Consider the following 14,210-nt stretch of genomic DNA (forward strand, 5'->3'; position numbering starts at 1 on the left):
TGGCTCATTCCCAATCAAAAGTTAAAGTCACACATTGTACATTAATATTACTAAGAATTAACATTTTGCTGTAAAAACATTTTGCTCCATTATTTCTGACAGTGGCCGATGTATTTGAGATCATGAAAGCTCTGACTATACACAGCACTTATAGTTAGTATGTATTGTACAATATTATCATGTATATGGATAGGAGCGTATAAAGATCATCTGATTTCTAAAGGTCCCTCACACAGTAAGATCTATACAATGCATTTTTGCATTTTGCATCACAATTTTTTGCAAATCAAAAACTGTGAATGCAGGAGGCGGGCTCTCCAGATAGTAAACGGAATGCAAGCAGAGCACGAGAAGCCAGTCATCAGCCAATCACACGAGGCGAGAGAGACGGAGACAGCTAGCACCTCTCAACGACCGCTGCCCAAAAGACCACACACCGACGACCAAGCGCCGAAGTTCACTCTTTGAACAAATTTATTGAGATGCTTATCTATATGATGAAACCGTCCCGGACATCATGCCAGATGGCCGCCCTCGCACAGGTGACGAGAACCATGCCTCAGCGAACAACATGACAAACATTGCAAAGTGTGAACGTTAGCATTAGAATCATGAATGCATCATATCATAGTATTGTTTGTTTTTTATTTTTGTTCAAAATAAAACAGGTGGCAGTGTTCGAGAACGGACTTTAGAGACATCCTGGTTGCAGAAGGACCGATAGTTCAGTGGTAGGGCATCGGGTTTCCAGCACAGGGTTCTTGTGTTTTTAGGTTTCCTGATGAAAACGAAAATAATTGGATTGTCAACTGAAAAATCCCGATCCGGTCCCACAATCGTCCGCCAAGGCGGGGGCCTTGGTGTGAGTTTAGTATCACGAAGACGGTCTGGCAAAAGATAGAACTCCATGAGAACAGGAAGTCATGATAACAAGAACAATTCATCATCGTCATCATCGCGGGCGACACCATGATCCTCTTCATTATCGCTTACAGATAAACCGACCGTATTGCTAGAAAATGGGATGGTTTTGTGATGTAGTTTCAATGTTTTGTCAGCAGGGTTACCCGATGCAACAGGACTCAGAACATGCTTACCACAGTGTGAGTTTAGTGTCTGATATACTGATAAAGCAGTTCTTACGTTAAAAAAATGTTTTTTGTCGCTCACATTAAAACCCCTTTAAACCATTTCGCTTCACAATCATGGCTTTTTACATTAAAGGACAATGTATGATAATGGCTTATCTTCAGTCTACCTTTAAAGTCTCTACAAAAGAAAATAAATCATAGTTGGTCTGTCAGTCAGAAAAGTGAAAGTGGAAGAAACGTAAATTATTTAAGGCATGAAACAAATCATGTTTTCATCGTGTGTTGGTGAATTAAACGTATTCAACGTATTCATGCCCGACATTTGATGATAGGATCCGTCATTAGCATTCCGAATGAAATATAATAAATATATTTAGTTAGATTAGCATTACAAACCAGGGAGATGTTTTTCAAGTTAATTATGGACCATTGTCATAAGATTCACCTAAAGTCACATGGAATTAACCAGATCGTATGAAAAAGGTAATTGGTCCCTTCAGTAGTGGTCCGCCTGGAGATCTTCATAAAAACAAATAGCTCTCTCAAAGGCCTATGTTGATAGCAACAAAAAACATGGACAAAATACATTTCTTTTTTTCCTTAAATTGAAAGGGCCTATGTTGTATGTATGCTGGACACACAGCACCATTCATTATATATATATATATATATATATACTGTATATATATGACTGTTTTTATCTTCAAATGCCATGAAGTATAAATTTGTATTAAAGGTACTGTTTCTCCAACAGCTTATGAATCGTGCTCAAACTGCTCTGGGAATGACTCACACACCAGTACACTTGCTTACAGGCAATGACGACTCAAAGAAAAAAAATTAGCTTCAGGATTTTCAGAAAGACCTCAGAAATAAACCGGTTGAAACGTCAGAAAGTGGCAGTGAATTCAGGGTGTTAGCTTACCTTAAAGTTCTGATATTTTTTAAGAAACCTGGCTTTGGCCATTATTGTGCCGTATTGCCAACAGACAAAACATAAAAGTACAAAAATGTTAAAACCCAGTTATTTAATTTCATCAGGGGAAATGACTCGACGAAAGATGTAGTCACCATATTTTTGCCCCATTTAAAAAAAAGTTTTATTTTAAAACTTTTATATGCTGTATGTTCCCAATGGATGGCAGTGTGTACCGTTGAAGAAGAAAAAAACGTTTCAAAGTGTGTTTGTAAGTGTGCGACATCCTGGTCAACTGTGAACGTCACATATTTAAAAACATATAAATATAAAATAAAAAAATACATAATTACAACAGTGTATCCTGTTTCAAAACTATGATATGTCTGAAACAGCATTTCTCAAAGACGTTTGTGATTGATGCCTTCTACACAGATATAAGAAATTGTTCCCACATTTGGCATGAGTTATGATTATCAATTCAATGAATTCAACATTCTGTTTTGTTGTATTTTTTCTAGTACCAGTAAAACAATGAAGTTAGAGCAACAATCAAATGCATTAGTGTGACTTGATTTAGGATATACAACTCTATATATAAACCACTGTACTGTTCCACAAGGTGAAACTCAGTTTTCCACTAAATACTTTTTTGTTTTTAGACAGTTTGAAGCTTGACCCCATGATAAACAATTTGCTGTGACTTAGTAGTATAGTCTCTAAAACATCCGGCTTAATTTATGTATCGTTCTTTTTTCCAAATATTTTCTCTCATCGTACTTATACCAATAAGTAGCAAAAAAGTCTAGTTACGTCTATAGCATCCACCCACCCATCCATCCATCTTCATGTATCGTCAAGCAGGCCTGTGCAAATAAATGGAATGCTAAAGCAACAACATTGCCTCTCATCATCCCGGTGCCCAAAGAAAAAAAACACGAAAAAAAAACAGCAGCAATGGCAGCAGCGCCATTTTGCTTTGCATGCAGAGCCAGACTAGCGTGCGTGCCTATGGCTATCACGATGTTGAGATGAATGCTGGATCTCTCGATGGTGTGCATATGAAAGAGCGTTGGAACATCGCTTGCCTTGACAGTGGTTGATTGAGCATTTGCCATCGGATTTGTGTTTTAAAACCATCCTAACGTCCAGAGATCGATAGGAGATTCCTTAAGGAGGTTGAACTATTGCCGATTACCGTTAAGACCTTTAAGACATGGGCAGTTTTACCCCTCGTTCCTGACATGCAGCGATGCTACAGAGCGAAAGGCTGACCCACACTAGAAACTAAAGCAGAGAACCTCGTTGGCTGATCATTCAGTGGCAGTGTTGATTAGCTGTTTCTTTTCGGCATGGTCTCTGTTTCCAGGTGACGCGTTGGTGTGTACGACCCGTGTGCAACCGCACTATTAACGGTGTGCGCTCACTCTTTTTGCTGGTTTCCACAAGCACAGTGAGAATCGGACACAACAGTGTGTCCCCAAAAGCGTGTGATCAGACTGCCGATCATCGACAGCGTTAACCTCAGTAAAAATGCAAAAGCTGAATTAGAAAGACTGAAATGACTATGGAATATGCATCTCTAAATGCGGCAGTGATGGCTATTCTTTAACAGCTATTGATCATCCAGCTGGGAAAAGCTGATGTTGAATAAACTTGGTCGACTGTTAATTAGCCTGAGACCCGTCCCATGAGTGCGCTCTGTTCTGTTGAATACAAATTTAAAAAGACCTACCCCTTTCGTCACACACATACTGAAGCTACCAGTTCCGATAGTTTACGGTGTGCTACGTCGTCGGCCATTCGTCTCGCATGTCAGTGTTGCATCGCTCTCATGTCAGTAAGGGGGGTAAATCAAACCATTCAACCGTTGTAACATTTTTAAGATCGCAATATATGGCTCTCGTCTCCGATGCTGGGAAATTATGACTGTATTGATCCTGCGAATGTTGGGGATAACGGCAAAGGTTAATCTTGAAGCAGAAAGATATAGTCATGGGCCTATAGTTTAAAACCCTCAGTTCCCATAAAACTACAGTTTTCCGCTTTCTTTTTCTACAAAGAATAGCGTGTACATGTTGGACAAGAGGGCATGTCAACAGAGGAGAGATCGCTGGACACAAACACCCAGGGCCATACCACGCTGAGGTAGACACACCGGCAGAAAGGCTTATGGTAATGAACAAACTGAAGCGGTGGAGACTTTATGACCCAAACTCAGATCTTGCGTCGTACCCTTTTATCAAATCTCAAATGTCAATTGTTGTGGTCAGGTTAAGCTAGCAAAGAGAGGCCTGTGTACTGAACTGAACCATGATCAGCAACAACTGGAAACCACGTTTTCTACGAAATCCTCGAGCAAATTAGAATCAGTGCTGTAACTTACAAAACATTGTTGGGCAGTGTGGCTATGTGTGTGTGTGTTGGTTCTTTCGGATATAATTAACTCTGTCTGCAGGGGGGTTTCTCTGTCGTGTCACTATCACTGTGTGTGGTAGTCTGTGGCCCCTGGCTGAACACGCAGGTATGCTGTGCTATCTTACAGCAGTGGAAGGAAGGGCAGACGCTAAGCTCTCAGACTCGTCTGTGTGGACCAGGGAGGCACTTTCCTCAGCTCGATGAGTCAGGGATCAAGGCACTAGAAACTAATTTTAGAAACCCTATGAAAATGTTTTGATACTGTAGGTCATTCCCCCCCCCTCCCCTCCCTCCCTCCCGTCCCTGTATTACCTCGACAAAACCCTAACCGACACCGTGAGACCCCAAACGTAAGAATGAGAAGTAACATTTCACAAAAAATGTAAAGATATCCCTAGCCCTCATAAAATGGTCCACGCAAATCCATCCAATCAGCCCCATCCTTACTCAGGACAAAATGGAGGATGTTGCTTTTTTAGAATTTGAAATGTCCGTTTTTGTAAGGAGTCGCCAGATGTGTCTCCTCCTGGCTTTGCCGTGGCAGATTTTTGTCCCTTTCGGTATTTTGCACAGCAGTTCCCTCTCTGCATCCCATGTCCTCAGTATTACTCTGATAACGAGGTTAGAGTACGCCACGCACCTCAAGGTCCCCCCGCTTTGTAAAAACCTCAAGCAAGTTTAACACCGACGTCATGCAGTAAGTATACTAGTACATGGTACCGTGGCTCATCAGGCCATAATGCTGTAGATCTTCTTATTTTGTTAGTTCACATGCCATGATCGTTTAAAAAAAGTGTTCCTGTTCCCTTTTATGATAAAACATTCAGCACATAAATGCTCGTAAATAATCCACCACTGAAATAAATAAATCATAAATAACCATTGCACTTTTGGTGAAAAACAAATGAGAGGGTGGGGGGGGGAAACGTAAAGAAATATCAGGAGGGGTAGGGGGAGGGGGGGTTCAAAGGGATGAAAACAAAGACAAAAAAGGAGGGAGAAGACAAAACTAACATGAGGTAATGTCTCAGGCATGCTGATATAAAACAGAAGAGAGAGAGAGAGAGAGAGAGAGAGAGAGAGAGAGAGAGAGAGAGAGAGAGAGAGAGAGAGAGAGAGAATCAACATGCGTTTTCTGAGCCGGATATAAAGGTGTGTTGCATGGTATCCTACACGAACACATACAGTTAGCTTAGACCGTTAGCTTAGCACTGAAGCAGCACAACAAACCGTCCTCCACAAGAGGACTTGGTCTGAGCCACACACCGAGGAAGCAGAACAGAAAAGGCCGACAGCGCACTCTGTGAACCCTCGTAAGGTGCCTCGAATTTACTTTCTAGTATTTTCTTCTTTGATCGACGTTTCGCCGCAGCTCATTGGTGCTGAGTTCTTCCCATCCCCCTCGACGCCGTCACCGGCGTCTTTTTTGTCGGTATTGTGTGTACAACGCGTGAAAGAGTTTGACTCTATTCCATGCAAAGAGTTATTGTCGCGCCGGTGCGGAGCAAACCGTATATCCTTAAGTTTCTCAATCTCAAAATGGCCGTTAGATGCTGTTGCCCTTATTAAAAGAAATAAGTGTTTCCTCCAAAAGTCGCATCCGTTCCAAACAAATTAGTTTTCCTCTGTGATAATTCCATGTTGCAATGAATGAAATAACCATGCGGTAAAGAGAAAGGACCGACCCCCTTCGACCCACGTCGTCACTCGTCGCGCGATTCAAACTCGCTTTGTCACAGTTTTCGCAAAGCAGCAAAGAAGATGCAAAAAAAATAAATGCACCAATTCGGTCGTTCAAGCATTAAGATTTCCCCGCCTTTTTCAACTTTTGTACACTATTTACACCGGTTTTTCGCGAGGGCGACGTCCTCCACCCTGACACTCCACCCTCCTACCAAACTCTGTCACACTATACATCCGTCAGTAGCTTGCCCTTGTTGACACAGTTCTGGCTGGGCGCGGTACAGTTGGCAGTCCTGAGGTTGGCCTCCCTAAAGTTATCGATGCTGTTGTTGATGTCCTCGTTGATCTCCATGTACTCCGACTTGCTGGCGATGGAAGAGCTGCGGCGGCTGGAGCCGTCCTCCGAAGCCAGGTTCTGGTTGCTGACGTTCAGCAGCTGCGCCTGCTCCTCGCCCTCAGTCTCGCGGTGGTAGAAGTAGTTGAAGTTGGACACGATGACCGGCACGGGCAGCGCGATGGTGAGGACCCCGGCGATGGCGCACAGCGAGCCCACGATCTTGCCGCCGATGGTCACGGGGTACATGTCGCCGTAGCCCACCGTCGTCATGGACACCACGGCCCACCAGAAGGCGTCGGGGATGCTGGTGAAGAAGGACTCCTTCTCCTCCGCCTCGGCGAAGTACACGGCGCTCGAGAAGAGGATGACGCCGATGAACAGGAAGAAGATGAGCAGGCCCAGCTCGCGCATGCTGGCCTTCAGCGTCTGGCCCAGGATCTGCAGGCCCTTGGAGTGGCGGGACAGCTTGAAGATCCGGAAGACCCTGACCAGGCGGATGACCCTGAGGATGGCCAGCGAGGTGGCCTGCTCACCGCCGCCCTTCCCCTCGTTGCTGTCGGGGTCGTCCGCCAGCTCCGTGCCCAGCGTGATGAAGTACGGGATGATGGCCACGATGTCGATGGAGTTCATCATGTTCTTGAAGAACGCCGCCTTGCTCGGGCAGGCAAAGAACCGCACAATCAACTCGAAGGAGAACCAGATGATGCAGAGGGTCTCCACCACGAAGAAGGGGTCCGTGAGGATGTTGGGCTTGTAGTACACCGTGGTGTTCCCCACGATCCGGATCCGGTCGCCCGGGTCTTCCTTCAGCTCGGGGAGCGTCTCCAGGCAGAAGATGACGATGGAGATGAGGATGACCATGACGGACACGATGGCGATGCCCCGCGCGGGCCCCGAACTCTCTGGGTGCTCAAACAGGAGCCAGATTTGGCGTTGGAACTCTTTCTCCGGCAGGGGCCGTTCCTCCTCCCGGATGAAGCCCTCGTCCTCCCGAAATTTCTCCATGGCCTCTGCCCCGAGTTCGTAAAACTTTATCTCCTCCGAGAACATGTCCAAGGGCACGTTGACCGGCCGTCTCAATCTGCCCCCAGACTGGTAATAGTACAGTATTGCGTCAAAACTAGGGCGATTCCGATCAAAAAAATACTCGTTCCTCAGAGGATCGAAATAGCGCATCCTCTTTTTCGGGTTGCCAAGGAGAGTCTCTGGGAACTGCGCGAGGGTTTTGAGCTGGGTCTCAAAACGCAGCCCGGATATGTTGATGACCACCCGCTCGCAGCAGTCGTGGTCGTCGTGGTCGGGGGGGTACGTATCCTGCGGATGCCCCGGCAGTGTGGACGTCTCGTCCATATTATCTCCCGCCACCACCGTCATCGTTGCGGTTCGAGCTGAGCTGAGCACGATCCGGGAGATAGAGCAGCTGGATCAGCCCGGTGGAACAGGCATCCAGTTGCCGTGGCAGTGGCACGCCTCCGCGGTCTCCCCTCGTCCGCGGTGCCGCCGACACTGCAACAGCTCAACAGTCAGTACGGCTCAGTACGGCTCCTTCGCAATGCCATTCAAGTTCACCATTGTTTTCCCCGTCAGAAATGCCCCCTGCTCCGTCTATCACCTACAGGAAACAACAGATCTGAATTCAACGTAACGCAATGCATCTCTATTCGCCAGAATGACAGTTTAACGGGCTGTTATGACCAATTTCGTTGCTCTGTAACATGTGCAATGACAACAATAAAATTATATTCTATTCTATTCTAAACGTTACGATATAAAACACGCACCGTTCAATAATGAATGACAGACAGACATCGGACAGAACGACGCGGTTAAAGAGAGATAAATCCCGGTTACCGCAGTAGGAATCTGTACAGTAGGCAGGCTGTGCTGTATAATTACCGCATACATCAGTATTCAAGTTTGCGGTGCTGCTGCTGCCCACCCCGTTTTGCGCACCCTCAAACAGTATCTCTCTTTTTTTTTCTCTCCCATCACCAGCATTTCCAGCAGCATTTCAGTGCGCGACGACCGTCAGAAAACTCCGCCCGGGCTGCACGCGATCAGAGACCGAAACAGGTGGAATCAACAATTACCTGAACGGGGGGGACGGGGGGACGAGATGTTGCAGGGGAGACGGGGACGGGGGACGGGATGGGGAGATTGCGTTCCGGGGTGGTGTCGCCAGCCTCCTCCAACTCCTCCACCTCCTCCTCCAGAACCTCCACAACTTTCCTCCTCCCGGCTGGGGGTTTGATACGGAGATCGCTTTACTGTACGGGGCCGTTACAGTAACGGTCTTCCTCTGAAATATTGATGGCCTATGTCGTCTTGGTGCGGGTCCAGGGGATCCTCTGGGTGTAGGCTTTCAGCGGCGAGGCGAAGAGACCCCGGCGGGGGGCGTCCGGCCGCTCGGATGGTGATCCTCGCTGGGGGGAATCTCTCGAGAGGCAGTTTACCATCATACTGGGAAGGGGGACCATGGCGCGTGCGAGCTGATGGAGGTCCAGGTAATAAAGAAAAAAAAAATCCAGAAAAAAGCCCGGCAACAACAACAACAACGCCCGAGGAAAAACAACAACCCCGAAAAATAGTAAGACGCGAATGGGCGAGAAGCTGTGTGGTGTCCTTTAACCGTGGCGCGCGGCTGCACTCCGGCCGCGTGGCGTGGTGCTCGGCGCGAGCGTTATGGGGATGCAAGGGAGAGAGGCTGAACGCACGAGGAGGGACGGAGAGGAGGGAGCGGGAACCATTTCTTGACACTGCAGCATCAGCAATAAAAGAAAAAGTGCGCCCGCCCGCCCGCGCTCTCTCTCTCTCTCTCTCTCTCTCTCTCTCTCTCTCTCTCTCTCTCTCTCTCTCTCTCTCTCTCTCTCTCTCTCTCTCTCTCTCTCTCTCGCACTCTCTCTCTCTCTCTCTGGTGGTGGGACTGTAAAAGACCAGTCCCTCTCTTCTTTTCGTTATGTTGATAAATAAACAGACAGAGGATATGCGGCACGGGGTAAATACACACACACGCGCGTACACACACACACACACACACACACACACACACACACACACACACACACACACACACACACACACACACCACACACACACACACACACACACACACACACACACACACACACACACACACGTGCGCACGCGCGATCACACACGCAAGCACACGGTCATTTGAGGGAGTGTTGCAGCCAGGAGAAAGAAACCAAAACTCCGAGGGAGGAGCACAACAGTGAGGGAGGGGGCGGGGGGGGGAGTGGAGTGGAGTTAGGAACGGGAGGGAGGCAGGGAGGGACAGCGGATTTGGGAACGAAAGGGAGGGTGAGGGAGGGAGAGAGGGAGAGGGAGGGAGGAGGGTGAGGGAGGAGGGGGGGTTTAGACGCAATGCAGACAGACTGTAAAACACGTTGCTACTGGTGCGGCTCTGCCTCCTGAGAAGAAAAACAGCAGATGCATCTTGCAGGAGGTCTCTCTGCTTCCTCTGCCTCTCCCTGCCTTCCTCTACGTCTCTCTGCCTCTCTCTGCCTCTCTCTGCCTCCCTCTACATCTCTCTGCCTCTCTCTGCCTCTCTCCACGTCTCCACGGTGTGAGAACGGGAGCCGGGGAAGAACCGGGAACCGCGAAACGAACGCGTGACTGCAGCGAGAATGTTATTGAGGAAGAGTTGACGGATTCACTGGTGCTGCCGTGATTCCACTGGCACCCATCCCATTCCAACCCGTACATCACAGCCGCATGTGGGCCCGCAACCCAGTGCCACCTCTGTTTGCAAACAAAATAAATAAAAGTAATTAGTATCATTTTGATTGTGAATTATTATTTTTCATCTGGTTAAATAACCGTAAGGATGGTTGCTAATTAGAATCCGTCCCCGTCGCGTGAGCACGCCCTTGCTCCAATGTAGGTGGATTGCCTCCGCGTCCACGTGACCCAGGTGAAGTTCGACTTCCACACGGACTTATAAATATGTAATAGGCCTGAGCCCGGGAATATAAAACCATGTGAAGGGATTTTATTTATCGCCTAGGTGTTTTAACAGAGGGAGTGAGGAATCCTGCGTAAGAAGCCCTATAAAATCAAAGGAAAACATATACATATACATCTATACATACAAATACACATATATTTACATACATGTACATTTATATACTGTAAATCCATATGTATTAACACAAATATATACATATATACACATATAAATATTAATATATGTATCTTCTGACCACCTGTGTGAAAGCGACACCATTTTAACAATTAAACATGCATGATCCCTTATGTTGTACTACATGTGCGTGATGGGCCCTGGCATGCATGCGTGTGTGTGTGTGTGTGTGTGTGTGTGTGTGTGTGTGTGTGTGTGTGTGTGTGTGTGTGTGTGTGTGTGTGTGTGTGTGTGTGTGTGTGTGTGTGTGTTTACATCGCGACTTGAAAAAAGGGGCGGATGCGAGAAAAGACGAATCTGTTTCAGCACCACGGAGAGCTCCGGGAGACCACGAGCAATCACCCGGTTCATCTCGTATCGCAGCTACTTTTATACTTATACTTTTATAAGTATTTATAAAAAAATAAACGTGTCTTTCATATTCATAAAGATCTTAAAGGTCCCATGGCATGCTACTTTATGGATGCTTTAATATAGATATTAGTAGGCCCCAAACACAGTATTTGAAGACGTTCTCGAAATTCAGCCGTGGTGCTGAATTACAGACACTACGAGCAAGTCGCACATTGAGCTTTCCCCAAATGCGCCGTTTCGGTGTCTGTAGCTTTAATGCTATTGAGGAGGAGCGAGGTGGGTCAAGGAGGAGGGTGGGGGTGTGGCCCAGCTTGCAGCCACGGTACCATGCGCTCTGTTTACAGTGGATGTATCGCAATGGCGAGGCGCACACAGCCTTTAGCCGTGTTCTGTAAATATTCTAGAACACACGGGATTCCTGGAGCTCTATATCTAAATAATATCATATTATACATAGATATCTATATCATATAATATATATTATCATGGCATGCTTTTTGCAGATGATGTGGTCCTCATTGGATCATCGGCCTGTGACCTTCAGCACTCACTTGATCGGCTGGCGGCCGAGTGTGAATCGGCTGGGATGAGGATCAGCACCGCTAAATCTGAGGCCATGACTCTTAGCAGGAAACCGGTGGATTGCTTACTCCGGGTAGGAAATGAGTCCTTAGCCCAAGTGAAGGAGTTCAAGTACCTCGGGGTCTTGTTCGCGAGTGAGGGTACTATGGAGCGTGAGATTGGCCGGAGAATCGGAGCAGCGGGGGCGGTATTGCGTTCGCTTTACCGCACCGTTGTAACGAAAAGAGAGCTGAGCCGCAAGGCAAAGCTCTCGATCTACCGGTCGATCTTCGTTCCTATCCTCACCTATGGTCATGAGGGCTGGGTGATGACCGAAAGGACGAGATTGCGGGTACAAGCGGCCGAGATGAGTTTTCTCAGAAGGGTGGCTGGCGTCTCCCTTAGGGATAGGGTGAGAAGCTCAGCCATCCGTGAGGAACTCGGATTAGAGCCGCTGCTCCTTTACTTAGAAAGGAGTCAGCTGAGGTGGTTCGGGCATCTGGTAAGGATGCCCACTGGGCGCCTTCCTTGGGAGGTGTTTCAGGCACGTCCAGTGGGGAGGAGACCTCGGGGAAGACCCAGGACTAGGTGGAGAGATTATATCTCAACACTGGCCTGGGAACGCCTCGGGATCCCCCCGTCAGAGCTGGTCAATGTGGCCCGGGAAAGGGAAGTCTGGGGCCCCCTGCTTGAGCTGCTCCCCCCGCGACCCGACCCCGGATAAGCGGATGAGGATGAGGATGAGGATGAGGATGAGGATGAGGATATTATCATGGCCAAAAGCTGTGTGAGCCTCCAGACGATATGAATCTCAAAAGACCGCGTTGGGTTCTCCGACGTCTCTGGTTCTTCCACGTCCACATCAATCTGAAGTAGACTGAACCGCGACATGGAGGAGACAGGGATTGTTTCCCGCGATTGTTGACCGTGGTTGTCTCTCGCCGGAGCCTCGCTACCGAGGGACCGCTGCCGAGGGACCACCGCCTCGGCAGCGTTCAGCGCTTAGGCACCGCCTCCTGCAGCGCCGAGGCGGTGTTCCCTCGGCAGCGGGCAGCGGGCCTCAAGCAGGAGGCATTCGCCGCCAACAATCCCTTTCTCCTTCTTGTCGTGGTTCATGTACTTAAGGGAGTAAAAGCCAAAGTTCCTTTAGTTTCGTTTAGTTTATTTGTTTATGGTTATGTGGACAGTCCCCTTTGAGAAGGAGCAGCTTTAGCCTATTTGGCTCATTTCCAGCTGTAGTCCCCAGCCAGTTGTCAGTAGGCAACTTTCCCCCAAGTCATTCTCAACCATGGCTGAGATAACCCCCACTACGAGTCTCGTTGTAGAAATACCAGAGACGAGAGTCCGACATGTTATGCGCCGTAACACCAACAGCAGAACGGTTATCCAAATAACAAGGAAGTGTACAACACTTATTGAGTTACAGTCCTGGAGCTCTACATCTTAATAATATTATATAAGACATAGATATCTATATCATATAATACATAATGATCACTGCCAAAAGCTGTGTGCGCCTCGGGGCAACCGGCGGCAGGCAGCATGTCGCAGTCCTTGTACTTCAGGGAGTCAAAGCCAAAGTTAATTTCCCCCAATTCCTTCTCAACCATGGTTGAGATAACCCCAACTACAGTGTTGTCGTCGTAATACAGTATAACACCAACAGCCAACATTTGCGTTACAGTGTGTGTAATCACACACACGCACACGCACACACACACACACACACACACACACACACACACACGTGGCGCTCGCACGGTCGTGTCTCATTGGTGGGCCAAATTCTCTGGGTGGGCAAGACAGAGAAAGGGGGAGGTGCTTAGATCCTTAATTACGACACATGGGACCACATTCCAAATCAGCGCGCTTGAGCCTCCGTTTTTTCAAAGGCGAGCAAAACAACCTAGTGCTCGTTTTACACCAAACGCAAGTTTTAGCCACTGGGGGACCATAGGCAGGCTCGGGGAACTCATATTTATGTTAAAAAAACCTCATAAAGTGAGATTTTCAGGCCATGGGACCTTTAAGGATATCCCTAACGCTAACCCTAAATTTCAGATGGAAAACCACTATGTAAAGATCATAAGCAGACCGTACACACACATACACCAACACACACACACCACACACACACACACACACACACACACACACACACACACACACACACACACACACACACACACACACACACACACACACACACACGCACGCACACCGACAATGTGTGGGCGCACCCTGCCGTGAACTCGGGCACACATGGGAAATCCCCCCCCACATATAGACGGTGTACACAAACGTGCACTGGGGGCCGGTCTACGTGCGTTCCTACGTGATAACACCTTCGTCTTCGTTGGATGTCGATGTTTGAGCGGCCATATATGTAGGCTATTTGTTGCTTTCAAACGTATAGTAGCCTGGTCCTACCAGACTCTCGTACTCCATTTCATTTGCACAGAGAGTCTGGACCTATTCAATTAGCAAACGTTAACTCACTTGAAGGCGGGTGTCTGTTGAAGTTTAAAATTATTGGATCTGCCCAGTGCCACTCTGGATCTGCCATAAACAATTGCTAACGTTTTGGACGGGAATCACGTTGCGCGCAGGGCTGTAAACAAACCAAACACCGTGCGCAAAGATGCCCGTCAACGAGAGCTGACGTGTCATTATTCTCAGCCACTCCCT

At 47.7% G+C, this 14,210-nt stretch overlaps 1 protein-coding gene across 2 annotated transcripts; it reads right to left on the bottom strand.

Annotated features, from left to right (window-relative positions):
- Nucleotides 1-456: 456 nt before the first annotated feature.
- Nucleotides 457-9,280, bottom strand: kcna1b (potassium voltage-gated channel, shaker-related subfamily, member 1b). Of its 2 annotated transcripts, none has more exons than XM_060048607.1 (2): nucleotides 8,536-9,280; nucleotides 457-8,057 (listed from the first exon to the last, which is right to left on the bottom strand). In XM_060048607.1, the coding sequence occupies exon 2, from the start codon at nucleotides 7,817-7,819 to the stop codon at nucleotides 6,335-6,337; it is 1,485 nt and encodes a 494-aa protein (XP_059904590.1). In that variant the 5' UTR covers nucleotides 7,820-8,057; nucleotides 8,536-9,280; the 3' UTR covers nucleotides 457-6,334. The 2 variants fall into 2 exon arrangements, with proteins under 2 accessions (XP_059904590.1, XP_059904591.1); XM_060048608.1 differs by lacking the exon at nucleotides 8,536-9,280 and adding an exon at nucleotides 8,227-8,517.
- Nucleotides 9,281-14,210: the final 4,930 nt, after the last annotated feature.

The sequence above is a fragment of the Gadus macrocephalus genome, chromosome 4, assembly GCF_031168955.1.
Source record: "Gadus macrocephalus chromosome 4, ASM3116895v1".
Lineage (NCBI taxonomy): Eukaryota > Metazoa > Chordata > Actinopteri > Gadiformes > Gadidae > Gadus > Gadus macrocephalus.